At 41.4% G+C, this 16,413-nt stretch overlaps 2 protein-coding genes across 4 annotated transcripts in view; one reads left to right on the plus strand and one right to left on the minus strand.

Annotated features, from left to right (window-relative positions):
• Window positions 1–12,112: 12,112 nt before the first annotated feature.
• LOC110520181 (ADP-ribosylarginine hydrolase) lies at window positions 12,113–15,774 on the minus strand. 2 transcript variants are annotated; one of them, XM_021597319.3, is made up of 4 exons: window positions 15,595–15,774; window positions 15,015–15,362; window positions 13,718–14,081; window positions 12,113–13,232 (listed from the first exon to the last, which is right to left on the minus strand). In XM_021597319.3, exons 2-4 carry the CDS (start codon window positions 15,331–15,333, stop codon window positions 12,818–12,820), a joined length of 1,098 nt encoding a protein of 365 aa, XP_021452994.1. In that variant the 5' UTR covers window positions 15,334–15,362; window positions 15,595–15,774; the 3' UTR covers window positions 12,113–12,817. The 2 variants fall into 2 exon arrangements, with proteins under 2 accessions (XP_021452994.1, XP_090086042.1); XM_090229916.1 differs by lacking the exon at window positions 15,595–15,774 and having other exon boundaries at window positions 15,015–15,588.
• An 8-nt stretch (window positions 15,775–15,782) lies between these two features.
• LOC110520180 (rho GTPase-activating protein 15) overlaps window positions 15,783–16,413 on the plus strand; it is a 68,747-nt gene continuing 68,116 nt past the window's right edge. The window contains exon 1 of one of the 2 annotated variants that reach the window (XM_090229905.1): window positions 15,783–15,908. The gene's annotated coding sequence lies outside the window, so the exon portion shown is untranslated. The remainder of the gene's footprint in view (window positions 15,909–16,413) is intronic. The other variant, XM_090229906.1, reaches the window with a different exon arrangement.

A 16,413-nucleotide genomic window follows, 5' to 3' on the forward strand; every position in this document is an offset into this window, starting at 1 on the left:
TAACAGAACTGATATTGCAGGCGAAAACTTGAGGAAAATCCAACCCGGAAGTGCTGTTTTTCCTGAAAGCTCTCTGTTCCATTGCCTGCCTTCGCTCCATTTAAAGGGATATCGATTCCTTTTCCTATGGCTTCCACATGTTGTGAACAGTCTTTAGACATAGTTTCAGGCTTTTATTTTGAAAAATGAGCGCGAAAGATCACATCGCATCATTGTATGGCTGGGTGCCAGCAGCATTTTAAATGCGCAACAGCTTGGAGCAGACATTTACTCTCTCTCTCCTATTGAAGGAGGTACAGTCCGGATGAAATATTATCGATTATATATTGTAAAAACAACCTGAGGATAGATTATAAAAAACGTTTGACATGTTTCTACAAACTTTACGGATACTATTTGGAATTTGTCTGCCTGGTCGTGAACGCTCGAGCCTGTGGATTTCTGAACATAACGTGCCAACCAAATGGAGGTATTTTGGATATAAAAATTATCTTTATGGAACAAAAGGAACATTTATTGTGTAACTGGGAGTCTCGTGAGTGCAAACATCCGAAGATCATCAAAGGTAAGCAATTCATTTTATTGCTTTTGGCTGCTAGCTGTTTGTAATGTTTTGTCTGCTGAGACAGATGTCCATACATAAACGCTTGGTATGCTTTCGCCGAAAAGTTTTTTTGAAATCTGACATGCCAGTTGGATTAACAACGAGGTAAACTGTGTTTTGCTATATTGCACTTGTGATTCCATGAAAATTAAATATTTTTAGTAATTTAATTTGAATTTGGCGCTCTGCAATTCAGCGGACGTTGAAAATGATCCCGTTAACGGGATGGGTGCATCAAGAAGTTAACTGGGGGTGGTAGATACAGTGCCTTGCGAAATATTCGGCCCCCTTGAACTTTGCGACCTTTTGCCACATTTCAGGCTTCAAACACAAAGATATAAAACTGTATTTTTTTGTGAAGAATCAACAACAAGTGGGACACAATCATGAAATGGAACGACATTTATTGGATATTTCAAACTTTTTTAACAAATCAAAAACTGAAAAATTGGGCGTGCAAAACTATTCAGCCCCCTTAAGTTAATACTTTGTAGCACCACCTTTTGCTGCGATTACAGCTGTAAGTCGCTTGGGGTATGTCTCTATCAGTTTTGCACATCGAGAGACTGACATTTTTTCCCATTCCTCCTTGCAAAACAGCTCGAGCTCAGTGAGGTTGGATGGAGAGCATTTGTGAACAGCAGTTTTCAGTTCTTTCCACAGATTCTCGATTGGATTCAGGTCTGGACTTTGACTTGGCCATTCTAACACCTGGATATGTTTATTTTTGAACCATTCCATTGTAGATTTTGCTTTATGTTTTGGATCATTGTCTTGTTGGAAGACAAATCTCCGTCCCAGTCTCAGGTCTTTTGCAGACTCCATCAGGTTTTCTTCCAGAATGGTCCTGTATTTGGCTCCATCCATCTTCCCATCAATTTTAACCATCTTCCCTGTCCCTGCTGAAGAAAAGCAGGCCCAAACCATGATGCTGCCACCACCATGTTTGACAGTGGGGACGGTGTGTTCAGGGTGATGAGCTGTGTTGCTTTTACGCCAAACATAACGTTTTGCATTGTTGCCAAAAAGTTCAATTTTGGTTTCATCTGACCAGAGCACCTTCTTCCACATGTTTGGTGTGTCTCCCAGGTGGCTTGTGGCAAACTTTAAACAACACTTTTTATGGATATCTTTAAGAAATGGCTTTCTTCTTGCCACTCTTCCATAAAGGCCAGATTTGTGCAATATATGACTGATTGTTGTCCTATGGACAGAGTCTCCCACCTCAGCTGTAGATCTCTGCAGTTCATCCAGAGTGATCATGGGCCTCTTGGCTGCATCTCTGATCAGTCTTCTCCTTGTATGAGCTGAAAGTTTAGAGGGACGACCAGGTCTTGGTAGATTTGCAGTGGTCTGATACTCCTTCCATTTCAATATTATCGCTTGCACAGTGCTCCTTGGGATGTTTAAAGCTTGGGAAATCTTTTTGTATCCAAATCCGGCTTTAAACTTCTTCACAACAGTATCTCGGACCTGCCTGGTGTGTTCCTTGTTCTTCATGATGCTCTCTGCGCTTTTAACGGACCTCTGAGACTATCACAGTGCAGGTGCATTTATACGGAGACTTGATTACACACAGGTGGATTGTATTTATCATCATTAGTCATTTAGGTCAACATTGGATCATTCAGAGATCCTCACTGAACTTCTGGAGAGAGTTTGCTGCACTGAAAGTAAAGGGGCTGAATAATTTTGCACGCCCAATTTTTCAGTTTTTGAATTGTTAAAAAAGTTTGAAATATCCAATAAATGTCGTTCCACTTCATGATTGTGTCCCACTTGTTGTTGATTCTTCACAAAAAAATACAGTTTTATATCTTTATGTTTGAAGCCTGAAATGTGGCAAAAGGTCGCAAAGTTCAAGGGGGCCAAATACTTTCGCAAGGCACTGTATGTGGACGTCTTACTAGCTACATTATCTGTTGAAAGAGGTGGTGTGTTCTATGGTGACTAACTCCCCACATCAATCACATTAGATGTTAGTCAGCCCAACTGCTTCACTTTTCATAATAAGTTGGAACCATGTTTTTTTTATTCTTCTGATAAACCATGGCAATAGCAATGCTTGTGTTCATTAATTGCCTTTTCTTTTACTTTTAGGAAAAAGTCTGAAAAGCTGACCACACAACTCTAAAAACCCCAAGTTCCTTGAAATAGTTGAATGCTGTCGTCAGTTTGTATTTTTTTTTGTGCTTATTTTGGTTTCACATTGATACACTGATTATGTTACTTGTCCTACACAGATAAGGATAAGCCCAATGTTCTCTGGCCTGTACTGTATCAATAACTGGCTAATTTCATTCTGTGGTGTGATGTTATTTCTTATATGACTGTTTTTAAAGCAATCAAAGAAACATATTTTTTGTTTCTAATGGAGTGAAATACTTGACATAGGGTGACACTCCATACCAAAAATAAAATGCATAACTATACGGTAGCATGTTTAGTTAGTAACTTGATATTATGGAAACATTACAATATATACTGAATCATTCTACGGTCCATATATTTTCCCTCTGGTTAATGTCGATCTGGGACATGCAATTACTTTTTTGTTGGGAGAGTGGAGATTGAAAATGTCATGATAGAAATGATATGGTGGCAATCATTTCCTCTCTGCCTCCTTGCCATTCTCTCACATCACGTCTTTTGAAGCCTGCAACTACAGGCCTTACTGAGCAACTTTTATTCCTGTTACCAGCTGTTGCTACATATGAAGAGAAAAAAAACACTTATTCAATCTCCATTGCCTCAAATGTAAATGTTATGCCCTAGTTCTTGTTAGATATACATACTGTAATCCAACCGGTGACTTTATTGATCAGAGAGATAAACGTTTGACAGAGTAATCTGTCAGTATGACATACTCCAGTGAGGAATGTGTTGGCTAACGGTGGGCCTGACGCTGTGGTGACTGACGAAGACTGGCAGTGCAGTGTTGTGTAAGATCCGACACCTCAAGGGGAAGACTGAGGCACGGAGCTCTAAGCAACACGTGTTGCTCTTGACAGACATGGCTCCTCGCTACCTCCTCACTGACCGTTTTCCATGTTTGAATCATGACTTCCTTCAGCGCTAAGACAGCAATCTGCCTACAGGTTCAGTGAAGTTACAGTCATGAGCTTCACTGGTGAGGAGGGAATTTCACACTGCTGACACATATCATTCAGTGACATCACGTTAGGCAATTCAAGTGACTACAAAAGGTTTTGGTCTAAATGACTGAGACCAGTAGTTGCACTACTTATAACTCTTTTACTCTTCACTGATGGCGAATGTTAAACTGTATGCAGTGGACTGCTTCTTCCCCAGCAGTTGCGGACAGCTTGTCCTGGAAAGCTTGTTGCTACTTGCAGAAGTTGACCACTTGACCTCCCTCTTAATTGTTCACCTGAATACCATCAACAACAGGTGATTGTGACACATTCCACATCCTTATAACCCTAAGTCTCCGTGTCAATAACAATATTACATTCACTCCTCTAGCTCCGTGAAATAAACCTGCTAATAATTGCTTTGAGGAGGGTGCTCCTCTCCTTTCTGTTCTGAGTTGAGGTGAAGTCTCCTGTCTGTGTGTGTGCGTGGAACATGCAATCTAGGAACGTGTGTTTTTGTTCCATGGAACGGCAGAGGGTGCCTGTCAGATTCAATTTCACACTCCCCTGTAAAAACCCATAACGGTCAGGCGTATGTTGTTGACATGAAAAGCGGTGGAACATTTCTCATATTGTCTATCCAGTTTTTCTTCAAAGATAAGACTAACTAACACCTTGACAATAGTTCTCATTTTCTAAGACAGCCTATTGGGCGATTCCACGCCAGCAGGAGTGGAAAATATTTTTGGTATCTCTGATTGTTCTGGCAATTCTCACATACAGCGTACATGCCTGCTGACCCTATGATCTGTGAAACATACATGATACAGACAACATCTTGGTGTCATTATACTCCTTACAGCGTGCTCTAAAATATGGAGTATGTCTTGATTGTGAAATAAAACAATTAATTTACTCAACATAACAAATATTTTCAAAACTACCCTTTCTGATTTTGTTCATTTGGTAACCATGTCATAACAGCTGACCTAACAACACTTCATAACCCATCAACACACTTCATCACACTCTGAGCAGAGACACAACTTTCTCCAACAGAGTCTTGGTGCGGCACTTATCTACTCTCACTCAGATATATTAACATAGCATAAGTCTCAAACTCGGATACCTCCTTTTTATTTTGCTCATTCGTTTTTGTGTCAACACCTGCTACCAATTAGCCGGTTAGCTAGGTTGCAATGGAGCCCACTTTGCCTGGAATAGCTAACAAACGTTTCCAGCGCTGTAGAAGCTGTGTTTATTATGCTCTTGTCTGGGACAATATCGACAATCCGGAATTCCAATGCGGAAATTGTTTGCTAGTGGAGGATTACAGGAATGAGGAGGCTATGCTTAGCAAGCAAACCTTAATTCTGCACAAACTTATGGGGAAAACGCAAATTGGAACTTTCTCATTCTCAACTTCTGTTAATGGATGCTGCTCGGGTCTGGTGGATGTTTCCTCGCCTTGTCATCTGTCCCTATCAGAATGGCCTGTACTACCTCGAACTTGCCTGCCAAAGAAGTTGTCTCCGTCTCCTCTATCTTGTAGTGAAGTAGATGGAGAACAGCAAGAAGATTTTCCCAATCAACGCTGGTCCCATGTCACAAGTCGTGGAAACCGAACGCAGGGGCCTGCTGCTAAGCTGACGGGAGTGACTGCGAGAGGTTCGGAGCAGATTGACAAGGAATAGCGTCACTGCACTGGTGCCTGATCTACCTGCGCCTTCATTGCTGGGATTGCCTGTGTCTGCGACAGCAGTGCTGACTCCATCTACGCTGACTCCAGCAGCGGCTTCATCGTCAAGTTCGGCTCCTTTCCCTTGCTCTGGATCTGACAGGGCACTGCCTGCGGTGGGAGGTCTGGACCTATCGCAGGGAGAAGCGGGCGTACGCTATCCTGCTTCTCATGGGTGCTAAAAAAGTACTAAAAATAAACCCATGTTAATATGTGAAATTTAAGAAACAAGGTTCATGAAATCAATAATTTGCTGGTAACTGATTACATTAACATTCTGACAATCTCTGAAACTCACTTAGATAATACCTTTGATGATACAGTGGTAGCAATACATGGTTATAACATCTACAGAAAATACAGAAATGCCAAAAGGTGGAGGTGTTACTGTTTATATTCAGAACCACATTCCAGTAAAGCTTAGAGAGGATCTCATGTTAAATATTGTTGAAGTAATATGGCTACAGGTTCATCTGCCCTACCCGAAGCCCATTCTGCTGGGAAGCTGCTACAGACCAAGAGTTAACAGTCAGCATCTGGAAAACTTGTGAAATGCTTGATAATGTATGGGATATCAACAGAGGTATATTTTCTGGGTGATTTAAAGGAGATATCCCCATTTTTTTTGGTGTATTACAACAACAGTTGTGCAATTTGTCAAGTTTCCGTGCTAGCTGCAATAGTTCCAACCTTGTGAAATTGTTTTCTAATGGCCAATGTATGCAAGAAAGTATTTCACATAGCAAGATGTTAGATGTCCTGCTAACGTCATTCATTGTATGCGCTGGTTGCGTTGGACAATGTTGATGACAGTCCGACTAGCAGGGCAAGAGGCAGGGGTAGAGGGAGAGCCAGGGGCTCTGTAGAATTCTGTAGTGCAAAAACTAAATGAAACCGCTTCTTTCAAATTCTGTGATTGTAATGTACTTGGTGTAAAGTGGTTTGTATGTACAGTGCCTTGCGAAAGTATTCGGCCCCCTTGAACTTTGCGACCTTTTGCCACATTTCAGGCTTCAAACATAAAGATATAAACTGTATTTTTTTGTGAAGAATCAACAACAAGTGGGACACAATCATGAAGTGGAACGACATTTATTGGATATTTCAAACTTTTTTAACAAATCAAAAATTGGGCGTGCAAAATGATTCAGCCCCTTTACTTTCAGTGCAGCAAACTCTCTCCAGAAGTTCAGTGAGGATCTCTGAATGATCCAATGTTGACCTAAATGACTAATGATGATAAATACAATCCACCTGTGTGTAATCAAGTCTCCGTATAAATGCACCTGCACTGTGATAGTCTCAGAGGTCCGTTAAAAGCGCAGAGAGCATCATGAAGAACAAGGAACACACCAGGCAGGTCCGAGATACTGTTGTGAAGAAGTTTAAAGCCGGATTTGGATACAAAAAGATTTCCCAAGCTTTAAACATCCCAAGGAGCACTGTGCAAGCGATAATATTGAAATGGAAGGAGTATCAGACCACTGCAAATCTACCAAGACCTGGCCGTCCCTCTAAACTTTCAGCTCATACAAGGAGAAGACTGATCAGAGATGCAGCCAAGAGGCCCATGATCACTCTGGATGAACTGCAGAGATCTACAGCTGAGCTGGGAGATTCTGTCCATAGGACAACAACCAGTCGTATATTGCACAAATCTGGCCTTTATGGAAGAGTGGCAAGAAGAAAGCCATTTCTTAAAGATATCCATAAAAAGTGTTGTTTAAAGTTTGCCACAAGCCACCTGGGAGACACACCAAACATGTGGAAGAAGGTGCTCTGGTCAGATGAAACCAAAATTGAACTTTTTGGCAACAATACAAAACGTTATGTTTGGCGTAAAAGCAACACAGCTGAACACACCATCCCCACTGTCAAACATGGTGGTGGCAGCATCATGGTTTGGGCCTGCTTTTCTTCAGCAGGGACAGGGAAGATGGTTAAAATTGATGGGAAGATGGATGGAGCCAAATACAGGACCATTCTGGAAGAAAACCTGATGGAGTCTGCAAAAGACCTGCGACTGGGACGGAGATTTGTCTTCCAACAAGACAATGATCCAAAACATAAAGCACAATCTACAATGGAATGGTTCAAAAATAAACATATCCAGGTGTTAGAATGGCCAAGTCAAAGTCCAGATCTGAATCCAATCGAGAATCTGTGGAAAGAACTGAAAACTGCTGTTCACAAATGCTCTCCATCCAACCTCACTGAGCTCGAGCTGTTTTGCAAGGAGGAATGGGAAAAAATTTCAGTCTCTCGATGTGCAAAACTGATAGAGACATACCCCAAGCGACTTACAGCTGTAATCGCAGCAAAAGGTGGCGCTACAAAGTATTAACTTAAGGGGGCTGAATAGTTTTGCACGCCCAATTTTTCAGTTTTTGATTTGTTAAAAAAGTTTGAAATATCCAGTAAATGTCGTTCCACTTCATGATTGTGTCCCACTTGTTGTTGATTCTTCACAAAAAAATGCAGTTTTATATCTTTATGTTTGAAGCCTGAAATGTGGCAAAAGGTCGCAGAGTTCAAGGGGGCCGAATACTTTCGCAAGGCACTGTACCTGACAACTCCAAGCAGACTGGTGGCCCCATAGGTCCCAGGGTGGTGGGGCAATGTTTACCCCCTGGGGCCCTGAGTTTTTCCTTCTCTGTTAACCTAACCAGGAAAACTCTGGATCCTATAAGGTATGACCGTGCTTAATCAGTTAAAAAAAACGTTTTATAAGGGCTATGATGGGACCAGTTTTTCCTAATTGTATTTATTTATTTAACCTTTTTTTAAACTAGGCAAGTCAGTTAAGAACAAATTCTTATTTACAATGACAGCCTAGGAACAGTGGGTTAACTGCCTTGTTCAGGGGCAGAACGACAGATTTTTACCTAGTCAGCTCGAGGATTCAATCTAGCAATTTTTCGGTTACTGGTCCAACGCTCTAACCACTAGGCTACCTGCCGCCCCAATCAGGTCACATGGTTTTAAAAATCTCCTGAAAAATACTCCTGGCCCTGGGGGATAAAAACCCTGTCAAACTGCAGCAACCTGTTGCTTGTCCATATTAATTATATTTAGACTAGATTAAGAGGGGGATTTCCTCTACCCAGACACAGAGACAACTGATAGACAATATAACTCACAGGGCTAAGCTTGCTTTATGCATCATGCACGGCTATGCAACTTTAGGCTTCATAAAAAAATGTACTGTCATCACTATGTTGATTGATTAATTCCAGTTAATAATTTTGGATTGAAAACATATAGACAGCCTAGCCAGCCCAATTTTGAATATAAACCAAATTTGAACACATTCACATTTTATCCTGACACACAAATGAACTATAAATACACAACGTTATCAATTAGTTCACCCTGACCAAATGGGCCTGCAGGTATGCAGCTGTATACAGCTGCTCTTATTTGTAGACTACAGTTGATCAGAATGAAACATCGTCTCGTTTTCATCCCATACAGCATGTCAGATCTGTCATGTTTTGGTGTAGCGTAGGCTACTGCAACATTTCTGGAATTAGTTTTTGCTTGGGTCTGTCTGGAGTGATTGCATTATAATCTCTGCTAAATAAATACAGGTGTAAACTGGAAAGCTTACTTGAGCGCACACAAAAAACATGCACTGCGTCAACGTCTCTCTTTAATCTAACTTTTAATGGATGATGCGATGGAAGCTTTAAATCATTCTGAAATTTTTTCGACATCCCAGAAAATATTTATTTTGTGTTTCACTATTTTTATGAAATTTCACTGAGGAGGATGGTCCTCTCCTTCCTCCTCTGAGGAGCCTCCACTGCAATACTGTGAAATTATAAAAAGACAAGTATCGGGGTGGCAGGGTAGCCTAGTGGTTAGAGCGTTGGACTAGTAACCGGAAGGTTGCAAGTTCAAACCCCCAAACTGATAACTGTTGTTCTGCCCCTGAACAGGCAGTTAACCCACTGTTCCTAGGCTGTCATTGAAAATAAGAATTTGTTCTTAAATGACTTGCTTAGTTAAATAAAGGTATAATAAAAATTGACTGCACTTTGGCTTTGTTATAACTCACTCTGAGGTCTGATGTAATTCTACCTGATATTCCTGCCTTTAGTTTTTCACTCTTCTCACTTGTCAGTTGTCAGTGGAGGAATAGGGGGTACAAGTCTTCAGGCTTCTCCTTGGCATCCCGCCACCAGATTCCAACCGCTTCCTCAAAATCTGGTATTGGAGGTCCGGAAAGCTTCTGATAGGCTAATTGACATAATTTGAGTCAATTGGAGGTCTACCTGTGGATGTATTTTAAGGCCTACCTTCAAAATCAGTGCCCTATTTGCTTGACACCATGGGAAAATCAAAATAAATCAGCCAAGACCTCCACATTTGTTTGGGAGACTTCCACAACTCTGGTTCATCCTTGGGAGCAATTTCCAAATGCCTGAAGGTACCATGTTCATCTGTATAAATAATAGTACGCAAGTATAAACACCATGGGACCACGCAGCCGTCATACCGCTCAGGAAGGAGACGCGTTCTGTCTCCTAGAGATTAACGTACTTCAGTGCAAATCAATCCCAGAACAGCAAAAGGACCTTGTGAAGATGCTGGAGGAAACATGTACAAAAATATCTATATCCACAGTGAAACCAGCCCAATATCGACATAACCTGAAAGTCCGCTCAGCAAGGAAGAAGCCACTGTTCCAAAACCGCCATAAAAAAGACAGACTAAGGTTTGCAACTGCACATGGGGACAAAGATCGTACTTTTTGGAGAAACGTCCTCTGGTCTGATGAAACAAAAATAGAACTGTTTGGCCATAATGACCATTTTATGTTTGGAGGAAAAAGGGGGAGGCGTGCAAGCCAAAGAACAACATCCCAACCGTGAAGCACGGGGGTGGCAGCATCATGTTGTGGGGGTGCTTGCTGCAGGAGGGACTGGTGCACTTCACAAAATAGATGGCATCATGAGGGTGGAAAATTATGTTGATATATTGAAGCAACATCTCAAGACATCAGTCAGGAAGTTAAAGCTTGGCCACAAATGGATCTTCCAAATGGACAATGACCCCAAGCATACTTCCAAAGTTGTGGTAAAATGGCTTAAGGACAACAAAGTCAAGGTATTGGAGTGGCCATCACAAAGCCCTGACCTCAGTCCTATAGAAAAGTTGTGGGCAGAACTGAAAAAGTGTGTGCGAGCAAGCAGGCCAACAAACCTGCATTACTGCAGTACAGTTCCTCTGTCCAGTGTCTGTGTTCTTTTGCCCGTCTTAATATTTTCTTTTTATTGGCCAGTCTGAGATATGGCTTTTTCTTTGCAACTCTGCCTAGAAGGCCAGCATCCCGGAGTCGCCCCTTCACTGTTGACGTTGAGACTGGCGTTTTGTGGGTACTATTTAATGAAGCTGCCAGTTGAGGACTTGTGAGGCGTCTGTACACTAATGTGCATGTTGACTTGGCCCATGTTGACTTGATACAATGCTTCCCACAGTTGTAAGTTAGCTGGATGTCCTTTGGGTGGTGGACTATTCTTGATACACAAGGGAAACTGTTGAGCGAGAAAAAACAAGCACCGTTGCAGTTCTTGACAGAAACCAGAGCGCCTGGCACCTACTACCATACCCCATTCACAGGCACTTCAATCTTTTGTTTTGCGCATTCACCCTCTGAATGACACATACACAATCCATGTCTCAATTGTCTAAAGACATGTCACATCAATAAGGAATCATAGTTTTCACCTGGTCAGTCTGTCATGACCATTCTTAATGTTTTGTATACTATAGTGTATTTTCTTAGTCCACGTAAAGTGACAGGATGGTCATACTGCTTCTTGACAGTATCAAAGTGTATTTTCTACAAGTAATTTCAAATATGAATAAAAAAATGTAGAAAAAAAATGTAATGAGTACAACAAAGGATTTAAGAAACAAACTTTCAAACAAAAAGGAAACTTCTAGGCAGGGAAATAACATGTAAATCAATGTGGGTTTGACACTTATGTAGGTGTCATAACCAGCTATAAAATAATGCAATATATGTCACAACAGCTGTAAATATATGGGTAAAGACAGTGTCATATTATGATACTAGGTGTCAAGTGTTACCGTTCATTTTAAGACCATATTGTTTGGAACAATACACTCAACAAGTACATCACCTTTCCAGAGTGGGCTCAATTTTACAATCAGCACCAACACAATGAATGGGAAAATGGATTCAAAGAGAACTCCCTATGCTGGTGACTTGCTGAATTTGAAATCCTAAAGGGGGGGCTGTAATTGGTTAATGAGCTATAATGTAAATGTATACAAATGGGTAATTTCATTAAAAAGTACCAGAGAGCCCATTCTGGAAATGTTACATTACAAACAATGTCTAAAAATAAGCTAAATCAGTTTTAGTTGAGATACTCATTTTTATGTTGAATAAATGCATGTGAACATTTGTATTTCAGAATCTAGACATACAGTACTCAATATTTAAGAGAACACTATAGAGTATAATGACACCAAGATATGTCTGTATCATGTACAGTTCACAGATCATGGTCTTAATAGGCCTAAAAAAGGGCCTAGAATGGCCAATTAAACATCCTTCCTCCCAATGAAGTTCCTATGTGAGAATTGCTAGAACAATCTCGTTGCCACAAGAGAAGGACAACCAGTGAAAAACAAACACCATTGTAAATACAACCCATGTTTATTTATTTTCCCTTTTGTACATCGTTACAACATTGTATACAGACATAAGACATTTAAAATGTCTTTATTCTTTTGGAACATGTGTAATGTTTACTGTTCATTTGTTATTATTTCACTTTTGTTAATTATCCATTTCACTTGTTTTTGTTTTCCATGCCAATAAAGAACTTAAATTGAAATTGAATAAATTGAGAGAGCGAGACAGGAAAGAGAGTTTCAAGAGTGATTTGTTAAGTTACACTGCCACCCTCTGGTCACCACTGTACTTGTAGACTTCATTTAGTCTTCATTTAGCATCAGTCTAATCAGAAGTAAAACAGTCTGTTTTTACACTCTGCCATAGCTAAAATGGTACAATAATAGTGCAACAACTGCAGCATCAATGTATGTTAGTGAAGACTTGATTATAGGCTGGAAATAAATAAAAAAATGTTGCCATTACAGAAAATGTTTGTTATTATACAGAACATTCTGGCTCCATCTCCTAGTCAGTAGGTAGACTGCAGTTTGAGATCATAAATACTCTATAAATCTTTCCAGATCCAGTAATATTCTTTAAAAATATGTTTTAAAAAAACCAAGGGATGCAAAATTAGTGTCAAAAAAAGTTTAAGTAGCTGAAATTCCAGATCTGCAGGAAATGTAATGAATTTCACCTTTAACCATCTATTGGTTTAATTTGCATCACACTTTCAAAGAACCTAGAGGTTTTCCCCTGAGCTTGTATAGCTGTTCCCCTAGTTTGGATAGTCTGTCACGGTACTCAAGCCTCTGGTAGTTGATCTTTGGCACCCCTCTGAAGCCGAACAGTGCGCCCCACCAGGCAGCAGCGATCACGGCCGTGGAGTCGCTGTCCCCGCCATGGAAGAAGCCATGATTGGCCAGCTCAACCCAGGAGTCACCTGCCCTCAGGAGGGCATCGTAAGCTATCATGGGAGCATCATGCCCACTGGCGCCACCACAACCCTTGAAGCTCACCGCCCTATAGAAACTCTCCCTCTCCTTCACACCGTAGGACTCTGGGAACTGAGGTTTGCTCTTTCCATCCAGAATGCCTCTTTTTTCTAAATAGGACTTCCACTGAATTCCAAAGTAGTCCCTGGAAAAATGAGATTAGTCAGAAGCAGATGAAACTTACACATCATTCTACATTGTAAACCCAGCCATAGATGTAGGAATTTAATTTGGCCTGTATTGTTGCTGCAAAATAATTCTGCAGCAACAGGAATTTATCGTTTAGCCAATAATGTTGCGTGATCGGTAGTTAGGCTATTAGCTGGCAAAATGAGGCTACATAAAATGTGGAATACTGTTAATATAACTGAGTGTTAGTGCAGTTCTGTGAATTTACATAAACCACGAAGTTCACCTGCATTTCCTGCAGCGCAAGAACATTGTGTGAAGTGTGACCTGCATACAGTCAAACAGAGGAGGCTGTTGGGCAGAGATATAGGAGTACAGACGTACTGTAATGGTTGGAATGGAGTGGTATCTAACATATCAAAGACATGGAAACCATGTGTTTGACACCGTTCCACTCTGCCCACCAGCCTCCTCTGCAGCCAACCACAACAAAGGCCTCACCAGTGCGCCATGTTCAGCTCCACACAATTGCCCGAATGCCTGACGTACTCCTTGGCTTTGTCCAGGACCTCCATGAGTCTGTGTCCCCAGGCCTCCACAGGTAGGGTGCCCCTCACTGCGTAGGCCGTGAACAGGGCTGCAGCCAGGGCTCCCAGGTAGCCTGTGGGGTGGTGGTGGGTCAGACGCCCACTCTCCACACTTACTGCTATCAGCAGGTGCTCCTGCTCAGGGTCGGGGAAGCGCAGGCCGATACACATGGCCCTCATGGCTGCCCCACACCCTCCGCCCCTCTTGTCGAAGGGAATCTTAATGTCCTCGTCAGTTCTCTGTCTGTGCCTTGCAACACTGTTGCGGCAGGTGAGGCCTACAGCGGAGACAGAGGGAGTATAATTATTGAATTGAAGTCAACATGTGGGTTTAAATGTAACTAAATGTTATCTACAAAATCCCCCAAAGTAATTATTTTTGATGACAGGGCCATAATAACTAGTAATGTTGCATACTCCAATAAATGTTAAAATCTCACCTTTCTGGTAAAAAAATATATAAATTGCTGAGGTCACTTGAGGACAAATGCTCAACTGCACAATACAAATATGATAAAAATCATGAAAGTGTGAAATATTTATATGATGTACAGTTGAAGTCTGAAGTTTACATACACTTAGGTTGGAGTCATTAAAACTTGTTTTTCAACCACTCCACAAATGTCTTGTTAACAAACTATAGTTTTGGCAAGTCAGCTATGACATCTACTTTGTGCATGACACAAGTAATATTTCCAATAATTGTTTACAGACAGATTATTTCACTGTATCACAATTCCAGTGGGTCAGAAGTTTTGAATACCGTGATGAAACCACACTCTCCTGCTGTACTATAATGTAACGATCGCAGGCATGTGCTTCATCTGTGAGGTAGGGTTCAGCTAGGAGTTGATGGACAGTCAGAAGAGCGAATGAAATGGTAGAAGGGACATCCCAGCTTAAAGTGGTTTCAGATGTCACATCATACGTCACACAGGCTCATAACAAAATACTACTGTGTACGTGGGAAGCAGGGCTATTGCTCAATGCAAGCCGTGTCGATCTACGGTGGTCACAGATTGATATTTAGTGTAAATGTCAGTCAGAACCATGCGATCTACGGTGGTCACAGATTGATTTTTAGTGTAAATGTCACACTTAACTTATATCTAAGTTAAGTGTACCGTGGCCAAGTGTGCAGAAATATTACCATTTGCCTCTCATGTTAACACAACATGACACACCTCAAAGGAATATAAACTGTTACATACCTGCTCCTCTTCCAGCCATGTCTGTCATGCTTACAATGTACTTCTCCACCAGGACTTGATACAGCACAGGGAGGGATGCCCCTTCCCCCACCTTGACCAGAGCCTCAGCTGTAGCCAGGTGCATGACGGTGTCATCACTAACAGGGAAGTCTATGGCATCCAGCTTCTCTAGACCTCCTCTCTTCTGAACTTGCTCATGTATTAACACTCCATCATTTTCAAATTCCCAGGTACCATGGTTGTAGCCCAGGGCATCTCCTGCTCCACTCAGGACCATGCTGGCCTTGTACCTCTGTTCCAGGGGGACCGTGTCTGACATGGTGAGATCTGGTTGGTGTTCAATCACTTCTGTAAGATATTCCATTGGATCATTGACTAATTGAATGTGACATTGAATGTCGATTAATATAAAATACAGAAAAAAGCTGTTGAGACGAGACATGAGGCTGTCAACCATAATGAGCGTCACTGAACCATCAATGATAAAAGACAAACGTCACAGAATGTAGCGATATGAATGTATTGTGTAGAATGGTTGAATTTACATAATGCAAATCGAGCTAGTGCAGTAAATTGATACCTTGTGCTGGTGGTTGATAGGCAGACCTTGAGGTTCGGTTCCCTTCCTCTTATTGTGTAGTTTCGATTACGTAGAATCCAATCCCGCTCAGCTCCATACAAGGAAACAATTAAACTACGACGAGCGAATGAAAAGCACTTCCTTAAAAAAAATGACAAACACTTCCTGGGCAATGTTGCCAACGCCTCACTCAGTAAGGAAAGTAGCTATTGGCTGTCCTAAAAGTCATCGCCGAATTTGCATAATTGGCCATGTGAACGTAGTTGTGATGGATGCTGTAGGAGAGGGGAATAACGTCGCGGGAGAGACAAAAAGTGAGTAAAAAACACCCTCAATATGTTTAGAACGACAAATTAACTTTCTTCTATCGAGTCTTGTTTTTTTAAATGCCACAATTCCAACCCTCCTCCTTTATCCGGGCGTGGGACCCAAAATAGAAACTGGCGGAGTTATTTCGTCTTTTATTTTATTTTTCTTAATTTGGTTTGATTTGTAACCTTATGGTCCACTTAGGAGCCTACAACACGTCACAGTAAAACATGAAGATTTTGTACTTTTTGTATACAATCTAAATGGATCAAAAAGAGACAATAGAAAAATTGTCAATGGCAATGTGAGAAAATTATGGTAACTAGTCTGGCCCAAATTCAGGTAAAATAATAATGTAAGCCAGGGCGGGATCAGCCAGCGGCGACTTCCCGCATGCGCGATTCATTTGCAGTCTGGACGCGAAGGGGTGAACATCTCCTGCCTGACTGCAGCGCGACGACTGGGCCGCCTGTGAGTGCTTTGGGACTGGGGTGGGGCCCACGGCAGCAC

The sequence above is a fragment of the Oncorhynchus mykiss genome, chromosome 3 (assembly GCF_057628025.1).
Source record: "Oncorhynchus mykiss isolate SJ-2025 chromosome 3, ASM5762802v1, whole genome shotgun sequence".
NCBI classification, from domain to species: Eukaryota; Metazoa; Chordata; class Actinopteri; order Salmoniformes; family Salmonidae; genus Oncorhynchus; species Oncorhynchus mykiss.

Bases quoted from the DNA above. Each gene is read 5' to 3' on its own strand.
- LOC110520181 (XM_090229916.1), bottom strand. From the start codon at position 15,471: ATGGTTGACAGCCTCATGTCTCGTCTCAACAGCTTTTTTCTGTATTTT. The intron at 14,082-15,014 runs GTATGTAACAGT...TCTCCGCTGTAG, and splicing joins CATGGCTGGAAGAGGAGCAG to GCCTCACCTGCCGCAACAGT. The intron at 13,233-13,717 runs GTGAGGCCTTTG...TCATTTTTCCAG, and splicing joins GAGCTGAACATGGCGCACTG to GGACTACTTTGGAATTCAGT.